Below are 21295 nucleotides of genomic sequence, written 5' to 3'. Positions count from 1 at the left end.
AGGAATGATGCCCTAGTGCCACAGCTGATTCTGTCTTTCTGTACAGAAGCTTGTTGATGATGGCATAGAGTGCTTTTTGGTCAGATCCACAATCAACTATTAGTTTATTGTAGTAGGCAGCTTTGGCACACATGAACAACTGCTTGACTCAATTTCTCTGCTCTTTGAAGAGTTGTTTATCAGATAGGGCACGAGTTTGCCTCCATCGGCGTTCAAGCTGTCGCCGCGTGCGTTTCGCAGTAGCGATAACCTCACTGTGCCAGGGGACAGCCGGCTGTTCCACAACTACACATGTCTTTTAAGGAGCATGTTTGTCCAACAATTCCCTGAGAACCACATTATACTGATGGACTGAGTCATTCACGGCACCACAGGTGTTAGAGAACAGACCGGAATGTTTCAGGTCGAACCTAAGCTGAGTCGAATCAATAGTCTTCAACTTGCGGTAGGTGATCTTCTTCTTCACAGGCTTGGGTTTCTCGAGTTGGAGGAGACAGTGGACAGAGCTGTGATCTGATATCGAGTCCTGGATACGTACTGAATTTATGCCTTCCACATCAATATGGGTGATGATCAGATCTAAAATGTGATCTGACTCGTGAGTAGGCTCATCCACAATCTGCTTCAGATTATGATCTAGGAGAAGTCTCTGGAAAGCTTTAGTGTCATTGGATTGTTGGTTTTCCCAGTGGATGTTAAAGTCACCAAGAATGAACAATTTCCCAGTGAACAAGGAATGTCTATCTAACAAAACTGAGAACTCATGGATGAACTCAGTAAACGTACAACAGTTCTTACGTCACATTACGTTATCACTGGTTGTGCACTATAGATCTAGCTAAGGAGAACGATATGAACTTAGTCGTAACGGACGTGTGGCACTTACCAGTGTTTTTTCTTTTTTTTTTTTGGTGTTGTTGTTGTTGTTGATAGGAATGAGACTGTTATTTAACGTCTTGCGCTGGTGCAAACTGTCGTCAAAAACACGTGAATATGACGTGAAAATAACGTTCATGAAGACGTAAAAAAGTCAATATACGACGTCAAGACAGCAACACTACCAAAAAAGACGTGATTATGACGTGATTTTTACCGGTGTGCACGCAAAATTCTGGTCGTAAGGACGTCATAATAACATCATTTTTTAACCAATAAGACGTAATAAAGACCTCAGAATATTATTATACGTCTTGTACTGGTGCAAACTGTCGACTAATTACACGTAAATATATAACGTGAATATGAAGTCTACGAATACGTCATAATAACATCAAAATATGACGTCTAATTTTACGTCTAGTGCTGTTGCAAACTGTCGACTATAAGACGTAAATATATGACGTGAATATGACGTCTCTCGTGACATAAAATGACGTAAATTTAACGTGATATTTACCAGTCTCTTTTATCAGGGTTATCCATCATGCAGTACATTTCTAAATAGGTACGTTGCGGGCCGAGCGACGAAAAGACGCGTAGTTTTTTATATTCGTAGCACTTTCACATGATACTGTTCCCATGCATTGAAAAATAGCGCAGAAATACATCAATTAGGAAATGATTTTTTGACCCACGTTTAAGTCTTGCAAGTAATACAAGTATACTCCACGCTTTTGAGTATTCGTTCGAGGCACACCGTAACTGCGACCAGCCCAAACGCGAAGCTCCCACAGTAAAGCTGTGTACAAGGAGCGACCCGGGGTTAATGGTGCATACACACACACACACACACACAGCTACTAGTAATACACGCGCAGGCGATGTATACAGTACGGTATACGGTGCACTGTCATGTATGTAATGTACCACGCTACAGCGAGGCGATCCACAACGCGAATACCTTGTAAAAAAAAAACACAAAACAAAAAAAAACAAAAACAAAAACAACAAAAACAAAAACAAAAACAAAAACAAAACTAAACTGTGTTGCGTTCAGACGATACTTTACACGACTATCTGCTTTATTTAAACATGAAAACGCCAATGAAAGTCACCAACCTTCCCGAGACAGTCGCTTCCGCAAATATCTTGTAATACAGTCAAAGGATTTGAAGAAATCGTCGTGTTTGGTACTAATAAAGCCGCACGAAGAATCAAACAATGTGTTGTCAATTTAGCTGTATGTACACATTATGTCTAGCGTGACTCGGCGACCGTACGTACTACATGACAGTGCATGAAGTATAGACTAGTAAACTAAAATATACTTTTGTATAACTACGAAAAAAAAAAGAATCAAATGGACGAGATCGACAAAAGATGAGAGCCTTGTTATTAAGACTTTTCATTTTTTTTTCATTTCATTTCATTTATTTTTTCCATCTCCAACAGAACTTGTAAGTACATTTTTCCTTCCACATGAAATATAAATACATATATATGTGAATATTACAAAGTGTGATAAGTGGAGTTTATAGATATACAAATAACAAAGTGAAAAAGAAATATTACAGCACACATACACACACACACACACACACACAAAACAAAAACATTCTTAAATTGCGAAAATGCAGGAGATGGGGGAGGAATGCTTGTAGGGTGCATTCCCCCCAAACATATAATAACATCTTATATCACTGATCTTCTACTTAACAAATGAGATTAAATTTACAAAAAGAATTACACAAACTACAGATAAAAACTTAACTACCCCTAGACAAAGACCCAGACAAATCCACTAGGTCACTGTTATGCAGAAACGCAGAAAATAGAACAGGAAAAGTAAGACAGAAAGATGAAGAAGAACTGATAACTTGGTTAGAAAATAGGAAGGAAAAAAATGTCGATTGAGAAGACGAAAAGTGATGAGTGAACGGAGCCGCTAAGTCATACGCATAAAGTGGAAGTCAATATATTCTTAATGATGACGTTCAAATGAATTCTTGTAATTATCTAAAAAGAAATTCTTCAACTTAACTTTAAAACAATTCAAACTTGGGGACTTTTTTTTTATATTATTTTTAATATTATTACTAAGGTTATTCCAAAATTTTGGTCCTACAAAAGTAAATGTGGATTGAGTAAATATGGTCCTGGTTAAAGGCAAATGAAATTCGTTAGAATGACTAGTTAGGTATCTGTGGAAAGAATTATTCTTCACAAACGTCCCCGTAAAAATGGGAGGTAATAAATTGTTACTAAATTTATACATAAATTGACCAAGATAATAATTATAAAGATCACTTACTTTTAAAATCTTATTTTCAAAAAATAACTTGATATAATGGTCGCAGGTATATGGTCGTTTACCCATTAACTTCCTGCATAATGTGCATGCGGTACCGTATATTCCCAAAATACAATAAAAATGCAACTTAAGGGTATGAGAAGCTATAACTTATAACTTACATCTTGCACAAAAAAAAAAATCCTTCGATTTGCTTCAGTGGTCTCGGAGAAAGGAAGCTATAATATATCCATTTCAGTTTAGATTTCACTAATATGAGACCCCAGGTAATTGCTTATTGCCTCGGATTCTTCAATGTTTCTTGGAAGCACAAATCACGTGGAATGAGGTCGAAATAGCAGAACTGAAATATCTAAGTTACATACTGTGTATATAAATATATATATGAAGAGTTTGTTCGCAAAAACCGATAAGTCCATATTTGCCAAATTAATGGAGATATTTGCGATTAAAGGTCAAGAAAAATAAAGAGAAAAATAAGAAAATTTTTGCTTCTTTTGACCATAACTTCAAAACTGTACCTTTATATGTAGTGACCAATATATTATTTAAAAGGTATTATTTTGTACTTTATGACAGAGATCGTACTTCAAAATCTTCAAAAATGGACTTAGCGGTTTTTGCGAACAAACTATTCATATATATATATATATATATATATATATACATATATATATATATATATATATATATCATACAAAGTATTATATTTGATAACAATCATTTTCCATCTGTAATTATAGGACACTTGAAAATTATGGCGGAAGCTAAACAGAAATGAGCTCAAATGATGTTTAAACGAATCCCTGACTTTCAAGATACATTTGTATTACGCTCTAAAATCAACTCATCAGTATGAGCGTGCTTAGAAGCATTTTATGTTCTTTTTTTTCATGGAAGATACATTTCTGCTGTCATACGTAACTCTTTTCCTTAGATCAACTATATTTGATAATACGGAAATTGTTTTTTTTTAACACAGTAAATTCTTATAATATATTAAATAATAATAATATAACAATAATATATAATATTATTGTATCCTATAACAGCACATACAATGTCTTACCTCGTATGCTTGTTATGTGATTATTGTGTTTGTTTGGCCTGATAAACGCAATGTAAATTCTTTTGGGTCTAATGTTTATTGAACGCAATATAACGACTTCGAACCCCTGGGAATTTTGGATTTCGTTTATAATTATAACACTTTGCTCCGGCTTATGTAACATCATTACCGAGCACAGTCACATTTTTTTTTTTTTCATGAAATAGCATACACTACATTCATATCTTTAAATATCTAGTAGTGTTGAACATTATTATGCTTCGGAAGTAGGTGAATATAACAGTAAACAACGTACCTCCTTATACGAACTTGGAGGAAATGGACTTCTAACATGACTTACAAAGACCCCTCTTTCTCTTCAAATCGAATGAGGTTTTCTGCAAAATGTAGGTAATGAGTTTGCAATGAAATTGCATCTTGTTTGATTCATTATTTTTAAAGTTATATTATAGAAAGTCCGACTGTATCTTTTTTTTTGAGTAGGTGGGGATATACGGTATTGCACATATTATGCAAGAAGTTTATGCTGAGACAATCATTCTTGCGAAATTATTTCAATTTGCAGGAAAGCCATGTTGAAATCATTATATCAAGTCTGATATGACGGCTTTTATCGCTATTGACGATCTCGTCCAATTGGTGTGTGGTTATACATATATATATATATATATATATATATGTATATATGTATATAGCTAGGCCTATACAAAGTGTCTTTTGTGATTACTAATGTACTTCGTGCACATGGAGTACACGTACACGGTCGTGATCTGTAAACACATCTAAATTTCTGCATGAAATGAAAGTCATGAAATTTTATTTCATAATGACGTCGTCAGATATCAAATTCATTCAAGCGTATCTTTCTTATCCTTCACGTACAAATTTCACTATGTTGCAGCTTATTAACCCTTTCCATACTGAATTCCGAAATCCCAGTTGACTTACTGCATACTCCACCAGGTTCCGGTATGGAACAGGTTAAATTGTCTATATAATCGCAAATGTGTATATTGAAAACTTTTGCCCTAATTCACGCAGACAATCGGAAATTTCGCAAGGGCGAATTAATGCGTGTGTGACGCTTGGCACGTTACAATGGGGGTTGTAACGCGGCACATAGTTTTAAGGCAGTGTCACACCTTTCCGGACAAGCCTTGCGTGCGACTTGTGAAGAACAATTTTTATTACCCGGAAGTCCCCGCTGATGACCCGCGCATGACAGTACCTAGCACGTATCTCACTCGTAGTCGCCCGGAGGTGCGCATGGAAATCTGTTTACCCGCAACCACGTTTTGGCCCTGTCACACCTTCCTTGGCATGCTACGCGGGCTTGTTGTGTGTGGAGATTTTCCAGCATACCGGGCATTCTTTGAGGACGGACACAGATTTGGGCGAGTCAGAGCATGTGAACGCTTTCTACTTAAATTCCACTTGCGTGTATATTGTGTGACCTGTGTAGCAGTCGCGTGGTTGCTTACAACTCAGTGAAGGAATTCCTCTGAAGAAATGGCAGAAGTTCCACAGAATGTCATTATCTTGGCTGCATACGGGGACTGCGAGGTACATGCATGGGAGTTGCCTGCGAGGTGCTGCCGCTAAGGGCCTCCTACTGGCGTGGCCTGAACTGCGTGGACCTCTCCGGGCATCCCCGCGACTCACTCGGAAAAGTTTTGGTCATGCTCAAAACTTGGCTGCGGTTAAATGGGACTTGCGTGAGCACTTCCGGGCAACTAGGTACTGTCAGGCGCGGACCAACTGCGGAGAGCTCCGGGTAGAAAATTTGTTTCTCCGCAAGTCAAGCCGCAAAACTTCCCCAGGTACGGTATGACAAGACCTTGAGCATGCTCAAAACGTGTTCCGAGTGAGTCGTGGGAGTACGCTCGCAGAGGTACACGCAGAACACCAGTAGAAGACCCTTACCGGCAGCACCTCTCCGGCAACTCCAACGCAGGTACTTCTCAGTACCTGTAAGTAGCTCGTATCAGAAAACGGATCGGTTTTAAAGCTCTCAGGCAGGTCACACGGAATGCACGAAAGTCATCTGAAAGTAGAAGATAAGTAGCACGGCGTGCCGGAAAAACCCTCCTCGCAACAAGCCCGAGTAGCTTGCCCGGAAAGGTGTGACACGGCCTTTAATTTGATTTCCCGCTAAGTGTATTGTGTGTATAGGCGACAGAAATCGGGTTAAATCCGCAGTTGTGATAGTCTGCGACATTATCATCGCTTTACAACATTATTTAATCACTATTAACCAGATGATTACATGTGTAAAACACGAGTATAAGCGCATGAAGGCAAACAGCAGGTGGCAAGCGACCGCTGCAACCATTTACATGTACTTTATTACCAACTACGAAGTAAATGCACCAGTCCGGCTTCTTATAAAGCTATCAAAAAAACAAACAAACAAAACAAAACAAAACAAACAAACAAACAAAAACAAAACAGGACGGTTGTTGTTCATAAGGCTGCTAGTATCCAAAAAATGTATCACATACATAAGTATCTAGATAATAACTTGAATATGATATTTGATGAGAAACAAAAGCTTGAAATTAAGGAAGTTCACAATGTTGACGACGGCAAACCATGAATGTCAAAGACTCAAATTTCCGTGGTTAGTTTTGTACAGGTTGTACAACTTCCCAGAGCCAGCAGTTTTGGGTAGACTGGGTAGTCTAATTTATCAAATGAGACCATTGTACGTTTTACTTCTATGGCAGTACATTTTTTGTTTTTGTTTTTCCGAAACGCAAATTGACATGACTGTATTCGTTGAACAGTAGCTCACTAAGTCTTATTCGTGGTCAGATTTCTCCCAGATTTTGATATGCTGTAGCTAGCTGTCTGGGCTATCTTCACGTTGCAATTGTTTGTTAATTTTTAAAAATCATATCTAATGATGTCGTTGAATTTGAAACTCGTGCTTCTATTTTACCAATATTTTGTGCAGTAATCAACGGGTATGAGCAGAATCTCAAGCTTATCTTCCGCAAGATACCAAGTTCAAATATCTGTTTTCTGATACCCATGATTCATTCGAAATTGCGTGGTCAATTGCCCCCGACCACAAATCAGACGGGTCAACTAATTTGTTAGTTGTGACAGCTTTTTTTTTATTAGGTTATACGATGGGGGAGGCAATAAAAAAACAACAACAAACAGTTCAAGATGTCCCTTCACAGGTCTCCGCCGAGAAGACCAATCTCCTATCCCACCCCCTGGTGGGCAGCCTCCTCAATCACAAGTGGAACAAAGTGGGACGATTCTTCTTCTGGACCTCCCTGGTCTTCTACCTCCTCTTCGTGATCATGCTTACGGGCTATGTCCTCATCGTTCCGCCAAGTTACTATGTGCGCTCTGCCAACGCAACCGATGGTGTGACGTGGTTTACGAACGGCGAGGATCGCTGGTTGGGGGAATTCTCCGAGGCCGCACTTTTTTTTTTCGGCCGCCTTGGCAACTGGATCATACTTACACTTGCTGTCATCAATGTGATTCGCGAGGTAAGTTTGTAGAAACACTTTCATATCATTCTGCAGTACATTTTACAAGCACAAAAATGAGACTTTCCTCGATGCTATAGTGCATCATCTTATCAAACTATCTTTGGGCATGTAAGAAAATTCAAGTAATGCCCAAGTTTTGATTATCTATGCAAGAAAACAAGGGGATATCCACAGAGAGGCAAATGTTTTTGAACGAAACGAATCTTTCGTTAGGATTTGTAAAGAGTTGCAATCGCGTTCATAAGAGTTGCAATCACATTCGCGAACCATTTTATCATCGCAAACAGTTTTCTCGTCAGCTGTCGCAATGTGTCGCAGAGACATTTGGAACATGTTCAAAATTTCTCTGCGGCAAGAAAATCTGCAACAATGAAAATTGTTCGCAATCTTGACTTCAACTGTTAAGGAACATACAATTCCGGATGAAAGCTATAAATTTATTATTTGCTACGTTAGCAAACACTGGCAGCTCAGTAACATACCCCCTTAATGTTTCCGTCTTTATATGCTATTTCATGACATGATAAATTTGCTTAATTATTCTCTCTTATTCATGGAGGTGTTGTGGCCGAGTGGATAAGAGCGTTTGTCTCTAACTCACACGAGCGTGGTATAGATTCGTGGTTCGAACCCAAACAGCCAAAGAAGCCCATATGTTTGCCCTTCAGCAAGGCACTTTATCCTCATTGCTGCTCTCTATCCAGGGCTCCGTTGCATAAAACATTTACCACTGCGGTAGTCTAAAATTTCAGCGGTAGATAGGAAATCAGCGGTAACTTTCTGTTGCATGAAAATTTATCGGTGATTTTTTTTTTTTTTTTTTTTTTTTTTTAACGGTGAGACTTCTAAAATAGCGGTAACTTTACCGTAGCTCTCGGGGTTCGGTAAGTTGGCAAAACTGCGGTATCTGATATTTCACTACGACTTCCATTCTGCATATCAGCAGCACCGAGCAGGTTTTCGACAAGGGAGGGTATCATTTACGATCTGGAAACATCCTTTGGACCGGTCCCTTTACTGAATGAATTAGACCCTATAGTTGACAAAGTTGTATGTGTACTCCAAAGTTTGTGGACCTATTTTAAATTAGGAAAGGTGAAATGTGAAGTTTATACATTATCATTCAATCAGCCAGTATGAACAGGAAACAACAACAACAAAAAGGGATTGCTCATGTACAAGCAGAAACAAAATGTTTGTCCACAAAGGCCTACCACACATTGGTATAACACGTACAGCAAGGTTTAGAGTAAACAAATAACCTGTACACTATCAAAGGAAATCAATATCCATATCCTATGTACAGTGACTAACACTGTAACTCAAACTGTAACAGAATTACGCTTTCATTCTCAATTGGATTTCCCTTGTTAATGTCGGGCCTTTGCACTTTTCTTCTGTCAGGAAGAGTCTCTGTAGAACATCTCGACTTTCGGACCATACATAAGACAGCTGTGCTCCGTGTAGGACTGGGCCTGCCTAAACTGAGGTTCTCTATCTATCAAGAGCCTATGTCTACTAGTACTACACATGTAGGTCCTAAGCTCCTTTGTTAGGTCCCGAAATCTTACTAGGCACTACTCAATTAAAATCGTAGGGCCTATAGGGTAAAGTGGGGTAACTGGGACACTGGGGTAAGTGGAACACTTGAAGGATTATGGGTACGTACGTTGTTTAAGAGAAGGCACTAGTGGAGTAAAAGTTTTGTACGAACAAACAATTACAAAGAAACAGAATGGATGCCTTCATTGTGACAAAAATTAGAATGTTATCAGAGCTAAAATCGTCAAAAACCCTGAACATCCCACATGCAGCCTCACTCGGAAGATTTTGCGTCGTAGCTATTTCATAAACAACAGTGGATAAGACGTGGTAGTGTTTGGTGTCCTATTTAATTTTTTTGTGTCGTGATTGAAAGATTGTACAACAGGTAGCTAGACGTTCGACAAAACGTAAGGAGATTGTTTCTTTCTTTATCTTTTAGTTTAATTTCGGGCATTTTCTCCTCAGATGAATTGATTGACAGCGTGCTGAGAACGACGTCATCATCGAAATGATACAGCTTCCTGTCAGTGCTTTGTTTTATTCAGACTCATTTTAAGCTTATTTTTCTTCAAAATATTTCATTAACAAGTTTACAGGTCCGAAAACTCTTAAAAAGAGTCGTTTTGATAGCCTTTAGAAGATTATTTTTTAAGTAAAAAATGATAATTTTGTGGGCTAAATTACTCATAGAAATGGCATCTTGTTGGCCTGTATAAGATTATGACGTCAGCGCGGTAAATTTGAAAATCGAAATGATACACACGCAACTGAAAATTGATTTAAAATTACTTATCGTGTTTATGGTGCTACTTTTTTTTCATCAAAACTTCTTGCAGGGAACTGTTTATTCAATTAACTGTCAAAATTAGGGGAGATGAATATTACATTCCATCAATTGCGGCATTAAAGCACTTCCTGTCCACTATACCTATGGGGTTGGGGTAAGTGGAACGCACGTATCATTGAATGGACATTGATGACTTTATCAGTTCCACGTGATTTCACCTTTCTCATAGAAGTCATAGGCTCGGTAGCAGCAATGGCGGCAAACCGAGGGGAATCTTTGCAAAGTTCGCCAATTACAACTGCCGCGACAGGATCTAACGTGCACGTTAAGTTCTTCGAAATTGTTCTGGGACCTCTGTGTACATTCATGAAAGTCTAACAAAAAGGAGGAGTGAAACTTCTTTTGGAAAGTCAAATCTTCGCAGACAGTGAAAGTGGCATGGACCCAACATGGCCGCATCTTTGCCCTGTTAAAAAAAAAAAATTAACAAATTACTATGGCCTGTCTTTAGTCGCCTCTGCTTTCTCGGCTGAGACAATTAAACGTCCATTTTTTACCTTATATTGTACGGAAAGACTTTGAGTTTGACATTGAGAGTGAATTGAGTGATGACAGTGGCAATAACACTGATATTGACAGTGACAAAGTCGGGGTGGTAGAAGAAGCGAGGTAGAAGAAGGCCGCTTCGGACACAACTCGTTTGGGGCATACATGGAAACGGGCATACGTATACAACTGCCTTTCCATAGGCCTGCGTATGCCCCAAACGAACCACGTCTGCAACGGCCCTCCATAGACGGAGCCCACTGTGTGGATGGAGTGCGTAGCACAGCGCACATTTCGTGACATCATAATTTTGGTCACCAAAATTTCGCCGTCAGATCGGGTTCAGGTGGTCTAAAAAGGGTCTCAAAACACCATCTCTCCATCGTTCTGGAGACGTTTCTACGTTCTGAAAGTTAATTATTCATATTCCTAGAGACTTACGCTTTCCAGAAATGTATAAATCACTTTGTTTATGAATATCGTCCTTTTTTTCTCGTTCACCATACTTAAAGGGACATTCCAGACGATTTTCATAATTTCACATCATGTAGTACATAAATTGACAACTCCATGTATAGATTTGTGGAATTTATTGTGGTTCTTGAGCAGAGAAAAAATACTTTGAAAAACCTCAAACAAATTACACTGAACAAGGATGATGACATAGGAGGTTCACATATTTCAGAAATGTAGCAGTGTCATTTCATTACAATACCGCTTGCTTGCGAGTTCACCTGTGTATAATCTATGCATGCCTTTTGTTCTGCTTCCATGAGCCCCAACTCATGCATTCTTATGGTGACTCTGCCATGTCATCATCCTTGTTCATTGCAAATTGTTCTAAATTTTGATAATATTCTTATTCTTCATCCCAATTATCACAAATTCTGAAACTCTGTCCTCAGTATAACTGATTTATAGTTGTTCAAATGTAAAAATCAGAAAATCATCCGGAGGTCTCCTTTAAAGCAATTGCTTGAGCTAGACCGTTTGCTAGACCATGGACCTAATACACATGGATATTTATCGTATCGTTGATTAATTCATGCACCCGTACATCTCAAAAGCGCCACAGAGACATTTTTAGCATGCTTCACTGCTTTGATCCCACTAGAGTCACCGCCAGCAAGCCGGGAGAAGAACAAGACGGAGATTCGAGAAATCTAAAACTATATATGCGCAGATGGAAGAAAATAACTCACAAAAATCAAGTAAAGTGAATGTGCAGTTGTGGTTTATGTTAGGAAATCATACCTCGAACAATTTCGCTTGGGAGAAGCAGGCAGTTTTTAAAAGAAAGCTAACATTTTGGCAGAGTGATTGTAATTTGTGATCTCAATATTTCACTTTTCCGCAGCTTATTCCAGAGCAAAAAGGGACGGTAATAATTGAGATAAGGTATATCTTGCCATTAGGCAAGGTCTTATGCGTGTGCGAAAATGGAAAATGTGCGCATCAGCAATTACCCATCTTTTGACACAAAATTTGTCATGATCTCAGGTTTGCTGCTCCTCATCATCTGTGTTCATTCAAAGACATTTCCGCCTGAAAAAGGCACATCAGCGATCCTGAAGTGTTTGTTCTGAGTGCGTTAATTTATATATTTATCTATTTCGTCAAATTTAAACAGTTTCTCAACTGATTTCCAGGGGAGCCCTGTGTACATATACATGATAAACACTGGAGTACAATAGACTTCATTAAAAAAAATTATCGTACAAGTATAACACATATACACAAAACAATGCACGCTTGAAAAGATACTAGACCATTGAGACTGACATAAAAGTATACGACATAGACAAAGTGAATTATTAAAACAAAAAACTGTGTTATTACTGTAATGACGCAACAAAATAAAAACTGAGTTTAAAATATCGTAAAAGGGGCTAGTGGGACAAAAAAAGAGAAAAAATAAAAACAATATAAACAGTTTTAAAAATTTCAAACAATCAATAAATAACCATTGTATCATAATACGTACTTGTTTAAAATGTATAACTCAACTGACGGCATAATTTTCTAAATCTTTCAAAAGAGGTGCAAGTTTGTAAGAATACTTGTGAAGTGTTGAATATTGCACGAGAGATTTTGCATATTTTGAATTGAAATTCAACGATCTGGTACACACTTTGAGCGAAAGTTTCAAAAAAAAATATGATCTTATTTGATGAAAGGTTGCAAAGGAGACCCGCTTCATGTGCATGCATACAGTATACACGCATTTTTTTTTCCACCTCCAAATCCCCGGTCCAAATCTTTTTTTTTTTTTTTTTTTTTTTGGGGGGGGGGGGTGGGGGGGGGGGCGACCGCTCGCTCGGGTTCAGTCTCGTTCATGATATTTAGTGAAAAGAATTAATACAAGAAGTGTATTTTAATTATACCATATTGTAGGCAAATTGTTCAATGATAATCTACATCAAAACATACTGCAACCTTAAACAAGTGGGACTGTTTCAACTCGTTAAAACACGCAAAAACATGCATAAAACTGCACCATTTGCAACATCAAAATGCAAAAAGTTCTCACCGTGGGAGGGGGGACACAATTCAATAATCATTTTGCTAGCGCTGCTGTAAATTTGTTGCAAAAACGACCCCAAGTTGACAACACTACACCAAGAACTAAAATATTATAACCTGCTCAAAATGAATTGATTTTTACTTTTGTGTCTGCAAGAGATATAATGAATGACATTAAAAAGTTGAAGAATAAAAAGATGAGTTGGAATTGATGGTTACCGGTTGGAATTGAATAATACGTTCCATCAATTTTGATATACAGGGTAACAAGGAAATTGGTCTATAATTATCTGGGCTTAATTTGTCTCCCTTTTTATGAAGAGGTATTACCTTTGCAATTTTCCAGTGCTGGTTGGAAATACTGTATCCAGTGACTGGGAAATAATAGTCTGTGAAGCTCCTCGAAATTCTTCACAAGTCTGGAAGACGCTTGATAAAAAACTAGCTAGTATTCTTTATCATTTCTGTTTTCTTTCACTGAACAGGGTTTCCAGATGTACTATCAACGCAGATCATATTTCAATTTTGGCAATCTGATGGAGTGGACCCTCTACGTTCTCGCCATTCTACTCGTTCTCCCTTTGAGCCGGATTCAATACTACAACGGAATATACATTAGACTGGTAGGAGGGTTTTATCCACAGTACCTATTTATTCATTTATTCATTCATTGATTTATTCACGCATATATATACATATATATATATATATATACATATGAAGAGTTTGTTCGCAAAAACCGATAAGTCCATTTTTGAAGATTTTGAAGTACGGTCTCTGTCATTAAGTACAAAATAATACATTTTAAATGATACATTGGTCACTACATATAAAGGTACATTTTTGAAGTTATGGTCAGAAGAAGCAAAATTTTTCTTATTATTCTCTACATTTTTCTTGACCTTTAATCGCAAATATCTCAATTTGGCAAATATGGACTTATCGGTTTTTGCGAACAAACTCTTCATATATATATAATACAAATATATATATGTATATATATATATATATATATATATATATACACTTATTTAAATACATAATAAAAATTCATTTATCCATCCATTTACTTTTGCGAAACCATGGAAACCGAACAACAAATTACGTCTCAGCCGTGATACGCAAACTCTGCCTGCCGTGGCAGACGCCATGTAAATAATTTCTGAATCATTTTGGCTTTCCAAGGTCACTTGGGAAGTGCTCTTGCGACAAAGTGTCAGGTAAACGACATTTATCCTGCTCATATTTTGGTGAGGGATATTTAGTCAGAGAACACAACCGTTCCAGCTCCAAGCATGTTTGTACCAGTCGCACTGAAAACGATCGCAAGAAAAAAAAGATGACTGCAGGGTCAAGCGGTTTTGAAACAATAACATTTACAGTAAACTAATGGACTTGGAAATAAAAATCATCCTGTGTCATGTCTGTGGGTATCAGGTAATTCCCAATTACGGAAAAGTCCGAAAAATGCTCATTGATTCGCAGATGAATGATCCTGTCAAATACATGCCGGCTTATATCGATGGAGATTTTGATTCATCCGGGTAGTATGATAAAAACATGCAAATCAAATCTGTTCTACTGGACTTGTGAAAATCACGGAGAGAACAGTTTCGTGACTCGTCAGAGTCACTTCTTCAGCTCTGTCTGGCTGACGAACATTCACCCGTGATGGGTGAATGGGCGATGTTACTACCTCTATTGTCTGTACGTCGAGGAATTTTTCGGGCCAATGACTTGTTTGTTGGTAAAAAGTTGTATCGCAGTACTTTGTACCTTGTGTTCGGCACTTCCGAAAGGTCCTCTAGGGACTATAGCTGGAAGTATTTGTAACTTGGGGTACGACGAGAATGGACTGGATTGAAGTTAATGTAATGACAAAACTGAATTAATTTTTGAGTGCAGATTTGAAGGTCGAGATGCGTTTGATGTCCACGGTATGCTGGGGGAGATCAATCCAGAGTTTCACGGCTTCAGGAAAAAAGGATTCTGCGAATGGTGTTGATGAGCATTGCAACACAACAAATTGCTTGTGTGTTCGACTACTACTTAGACTCTTCTTCTAAAGACGGTCTCCTGGTGGTAAAGTTCTGCATTGAGTATCTTATGGAGTGTGGTTAGCCTTTGGATTAGGTGTCTTTTCTCTTTTCTGTCACATTAGAGTGTTGCAAGCATTCTGGTTACATTGGACTGAGGAGTGAAGTCTCCGATCACGAACCTTGCTGCCCTCAGCTGTACTTTCTGCAGGAGCTCCCTAGTTTCTTAGACGTGGGGTTCCATGCTGGGCTGGCGTATTCCAGGTGGGGTTGAAGTATGGAGTTGTAGAAATTTTCTTTCTCGGTTTATACGCAGGAGGAGAAATTCCTTTTCAGGAAGTTGACCATCTTAGTTGCTTTGGTAGCAGCACTGTTAGTCTGTTTACCCCGTTTTAAAATGTTTTGGATGATGATTCCCAGATATTTGATCTCGTTAACTTCTTCCAAGGGCTATCCATCATCTGGTAGTCAGTCTTACCAGGATTACGTTTTCTGGAAACTCTCATCACTTTGCACTTTGACGGGTTGAACTTCATGCCTTACTTGTCAGACCATTCTAAGAGATTTTTAAGATTAGTCAGGAGAGCATTTTCATCTTCTGGACTGAAGATTGACCTGTAGATAACACATTCATCCGCGAACAGCCTGGTTGTTGATGTGATAAACTGTATGGTGTCGTATATGTAGAGGATGAACAGGTGCGGAACAAGGACGGATCCTTGGTGCTGAGCACGGGCTTCCATGGAGTTCTCATGACTCCCATGTTCAGTGAAGGATTTTCCATGGTCACTTTGCACAGTATCATGAACTCCTCTATCACACCATTTGGGTTACTTGTCAATGATGTCGACTTCTATGTCCTCAAGCGTATTTTGTGTCCAGTAATTCTTTCTCCAAACAGAATCAAGTCTGTGCCATGTGCTCACTCATATATCCAGCTCTGGCTAACCTTTCATGGAACACTGGTATATATAGGTACGTTAACGACACATGGGTCAAGAAATAGTCTGCAGAAGTGGGTAGCTTCTGTCAGCACACCGACAACTGTGATCCGTTCATCAAGTTCATCCTTCCCTTCCTTCATTATTTTATCACGTCAATCAACAGGGACAGCACTTTGAACGTTCTTTACCGCAGAACCATACACAGAGAGACCAGTACTCTTTGACTCTCACCACCCATTTATCCACAAACCTGGAGTTGTGAGAACTGTTTCACAGAGCATCCTACCTTCCTTCTTCTGAAGAGACGAAGGGAATGGAACACCAACAACTGTGCACCATTTTGAAAATACATGGATACAGAAACTGGAGCACAGGGAAAGCCCTTCATCCTCACAAAAGGGACGTCAGAGACACTACATCCAATATTGCGTGCACCAGCAGGATCTTTGATAGCACGTACATCCCCCACATGTCTGGTTTCCAGACCCTTTGCCAACTGGACTCCGCGACGCCTCTGCAGGACAAAATCAACTAAACCTACTCTAGTTTTCGACGTTGTGGGCGTCAATATCTTGAATAGCGAAATAGTACGAGCAAAGGGTCTGGAAGCCAGACCAGGACTGTCCCATAACAAGGAGACAAAGGAGACAGAGCTTCGGATCCATTCTGCCAAGGGATGTTAGAGAAAATTCAACGGATTTTGAACTCATACCAATTCCTATGTACTTTAAGCCTGCCAACACTCTTCCACAGACACAATGGTACATCATATAGACCAAATTCCAAAACACAAACGGTGATATATAGGATTCAGTGCCAAGAAAAAGACTTCCAGACAATTACAGTTGTGAAACTAAACAACCTCTCTACAAACGTCTTTACCAGCATCGCAGATCCGGATCAGGTGGGAACGAGTCTGTTGTACGTGGTCACCAACTTAAAGAAAACGGTTCACCATTTTGAGGGCAAAGAAGTCGACATCATTGACAAGGACACCATTTTTGAAAGAGGAGTCCGTGAAGCTGTGTATGTGAACGGGAAAATCCTTCACTGAACAGGGGAGGGAGACTTCAACACAACCTTTCACCATCATACAAATCGGTGTTGATCCGGAAAGACAGTGCTCGATCTACAAACTATAGGGGCAGTAACGTTGTCCATTCACCGGCCATCACGGGTGCATGCTCACTAACCAGTCAGAGCTGAAGAAATGACTCGGACGAGTTATGAAATGTTCTCTCTGTGATTTTCCCAAGTAAAGTCCAGTCCATCTAGGTGTATATATTCTGGCATACACAGGAAATTCATTTTTTTTTCTCATATCTTTATTAGCTTTTGATTAAAAAAAATGTAGATATTTTCGTCTGTCCGTCGTCTGTCCATTATTTGTCCGTCAATCCTGAACGCTTACAAAATCACTTGAATAACTGTGTAATCATAAGCTTGTTGGCAATTGAACTAGGTTCTTAGAAGTCTGTAGAGTTCTCAATAAAACTTTGGGTCTGGGAACGTAAGTAGGTCAAAGGTCAAATGAGGTCAAATATTGAAGTTTCTACTAGGTTTGATGATAATGCTAAGCTATACCGGGTTATAATCAACTTGAATTTTAGATGTTCTGAAAGGACTCTAGAGGACATGCAATTCTCACTTATTTGTAAGCCAAGCACACGTACTTTAAAGGTCCATCGTGTTGAGATAGCAACTTCTTATCATGCATGTTCTTTATCTCGAAAACATAGAATTTTGCTGTAAACAGCCAACGTTGGAACTATGTGTGCTTAGTAATGTGTGTTATGCTTTGATATTGAAATGCTCTCATTATTCCAACCGCAATTTCTGCAAAAACGTTTCCATAAACACTGTGTTAAAGAGAAAATGTACTTTAAATGACCAAAGAGTTTGATGGCGAGCTGTTGTTTTAACTTTGATAAGACATTCGTAGACACTTATGTTTTTTTAAATAGATCAGTATGAAATCAATGAACTACTAATCCATACGTTAGTTTCTTTAACTTCAAGTGTTACCATAGCAACGGACATTTACATCATTGTCATGACCTTCAACGACTATGATTTCAATTGCATTGAAGGGGAATCTCGATGTTTATAAATATACTCAGTTTTGTCTCGTTTGATATGATTTTTATTGATAATATTGATAATATTTGTCGTCATTCTCACAATTTTTTTTAAACACTGCAACGGCAAAACAAGTCAGAGAATGACCAGGACTCTAATAATTGCAATTGAATAATTTCTTGAAACTCAAAGTTGACTTGAGATAGTAGATACTGCATTTAAAGTTATGGAAAATGGGTTTCCTACATTTTTTTTTTTCCAGAAAACTGGATTTCGCATTGTATGTGCAGTGTGTGTGTGTGTTTTATGGAGGAAAGTGACAGTCGACAGAAATGTCACATACTGTTGGTTTTATTTATTTATTTATTTTTTTTTTTTTTGGGGGGGGGGGGAGGGGGATATAGATATGACAAAATATGACGTTACTCTATGAGCATTGATGTTGGAGCTACTCTGCTTGTGGCTTATATAGTCTCCTTCAGCTACTCTGGAACCACGTGTTTAAAAGGACCCGTTCACTTTTCCGACTTTGCTTTGCCATTTACCCCTTGGTGCTATAACGGTTTCTTCTTTTGTTTGAAATAAAGCTCCCACTTCGAGAAATTCCCCTTACACTCCTATCCCGTTTTGAACTTCGTTTCAATTTGTCAATATTGACTTTGCAGGACTGGCAGTGGCAGTGTGGGGCGGTTGCCGTGTTCCTTGCGTGGATCAACCTCATTCTCTTCATACGGCGGTTCTCGGTACTCGGGATCTATGTGATCATGATCATAGGTGGGAAAAAAAAACCCTCGACAGTTGTAGTACATTATTATGCTGCGACGAATAACAACAAATTATAATACGTATTGGTGAAATATGGATGTGATACCTCAACGGTTACACCTTATCATTCCACCACATCGACCGCAGCTTAAGATGCATTTTGATGGCAATTTAATAGGAACTAGTCTCACAGTTTTGTGAACAAAAAGGCTATACTCATATGTGTGCAGGTCCTATTAATGTAGCTTTGCATACACGTGTATTCATGCATCGATGTATTTTCTACACATAGTTCTGTTTCATTTTCGCGTATCACTGATTAGTCGAGAGCATTGGATTTTAAAAGAGTCAAACATATCTCAGCCATGAAATCCTTTACCCGTCAGAGTCGGACTATACATAAAAAGAACTATATTATATATATATATATCGCTGACGATTTGCCAAACGTACCAATAATACGTCAAAAGAGCATATCTTATATGAGAACTAGATTCGAGAATTTGTCATGACTGACAAATTAGGTGATCCGATATACAAATGATTTGTGGGATTCTCATCGAAGATAATGGAATCACACCTGTCATGCCTACTGATTTAAAATGTCGCTGACGATTTGGTAAACGTACCAATAATACGTCAAAAGAACATATTTTATATGAGAATAATATCGGGACCTAAAAATTCAAAGTATTAATGATGGGATTTACTTTGAAATTTACTAAAGATTGTCTAATAATCTCATGTAATTCCCAACATCATAAATATTGTTATGAAAGTGTAATTTCATATCTTGATAATAAAGTATTATCTAGTTAGTAACCATGCCTTAATGCATTACAGACAGATGGCCATATAATTTATATATGTACTGATACGATCGATGACTAACTAGGAATAGGATGACTATATTATAGATCTATATAGGACTAGAATGGCACTAGGCGTTATGAGACTGTTGTTTGAGGCTATATGTTAAGAGTAGGACAAGTTATAAAGTAGGGCCATGTTTTCCTGAAATCCATTACTCGCCTATCACGAATATTCCTGGATATGTGGCTATTGATTCTCTCAGATTTTTTTTTTTCAATCCATCCTTTGTGGTACTCTCCTGTGGTACCATGAAAATGCTGTGTGGTACTGCCCTGTGGCACCATGATAATGCTGTGTGGTACTGCCCTGTAGTAATGCTGTGTGGTAATGACCTGTGGTACTGTCCTGTGGTAATGTCCTAAAATACCACAGGACAGTTCCTGTGGTACTGTTCTGTGGTACTGGTACTGTTCTGTGGTACTGGTCCTGTGGTACTGTCCTGTGGTACTGTCCTGTGGTACTGCCCTGTGGTACGTCCCAAAATACCACAGGACATTTCCTGTGGTACTGTCCTGTGGTACTGTCTTGTGGTACCGTCCTGTGGTACTGTCCTGTGGTACTGTCCTGTGGTAATTACCACAGGAGTACCTCATGACTTTTTTTTTTTTGTAAGGGTGAATCTTTAGGCACTCGTCCAGACACAGTCCGAACCAGCAGAGAGAAGCTCTGGATGAAACGACTTCACACAATCCAACCCCATGGCCTCAATGTCAAGGAGGGAAATTACTAACCACCCTTTATCATATTTACAGTGCACTCCCGTTATAACAAAATGCTCGGGACCGGCAGTTTTCTTTCGTTATAACGAAATTTCGTTATAACCGAACAAATGCAATATATAACGAAAACAAGGAAACCACGTATATATCATATTCTGTTTCTTGAATACTCATCATACACTGGAAATCTTTGTGAAATGGAATGGTAACTTTTTAATTTCATTTAAATATTACATTTAAAGGGGATGGCTAGTAACTGATCGGTGGGAATGCTTGGGGATGAGTGTTCCAATCCTTGTGGGATTCATTTAAGAGTACATTATATATCTATTGTTGTGTGGAAATTATTTGCTTCAGAATGGTCTCATATTCAAGTAATGTGCAGTTTAATGTTTCCAGGTTAGCATGCCTGTATGTGACGGGGCATTAAACCGCACATCACTTAAATATCATCCCCCAGCATTCCCACTGATCAGTTACTAGCCATCCCCTTTAAAAGAGAGCATACAGTTGTTTGCATTGTCACACTTGTATAGAAAATGATGGTTTAGGATTCTGTTCAGTTCGATATTTCAAAAGTTCGTTTCTTCCTAAAGTTTGTATACTCCAAAGGCTCCTTATTCCAAAGTTTCACCATTCCCGGGATTCTGAAGGTTTGTTCATCTGAAGCTTTGCTCTTCCAAAGACTCGTTATTCCGAAAGTTCAT

General features: G+C 38.5%; 1 protein-coding gene across 1 annotated transcript in view; it reads left to right on the top strand.

Annotated features, from left to right (window-relative positions):
- The window catches only part of LOC140242892 (transient receptor potential cation channel subfamily A member 1-like), a 95744-nt gene that overhangs the window by 64616 nt on the left and 9833 nt on the right, over window positions 1-21295 (top strand). The window contains exons 16-18 of the mRNA XM_072322639.1: window positions 7448-7768; window positions 13658-13795; window positions 18897-19005. Of these exons, the coding sequence (XP_072178740.1) occupies window positions 7448-7768; window positions 13658-13795; window positions 18897-19005 (568 nt within the window). The remainder of the gene's footprint in view (window positions 1-7447; window positions 7769-13657; window positions 13796-18896; window positions 19006-21295) is intronic.

The sequence above is a fragment of the Diadema setosum genome, chromosome 19 (genome assembly GCF_964275005.1).
Source record: "Diadema setosum chromosome 19, eeDiaSeto1, whole genome shotgun sequence".
Classification (NCBI taxonomy): Eukaryota; Metazoa; Echinodermata; class Echinoidea; order Diadematoida; family Diadematidae; genus Diadema; species Diadema setosum.
The sequence above is the reverse complement of the archived record's forward strand: the minus strand, read 5'-3'. Positions and strand labels throughout refer to the sequence as shown.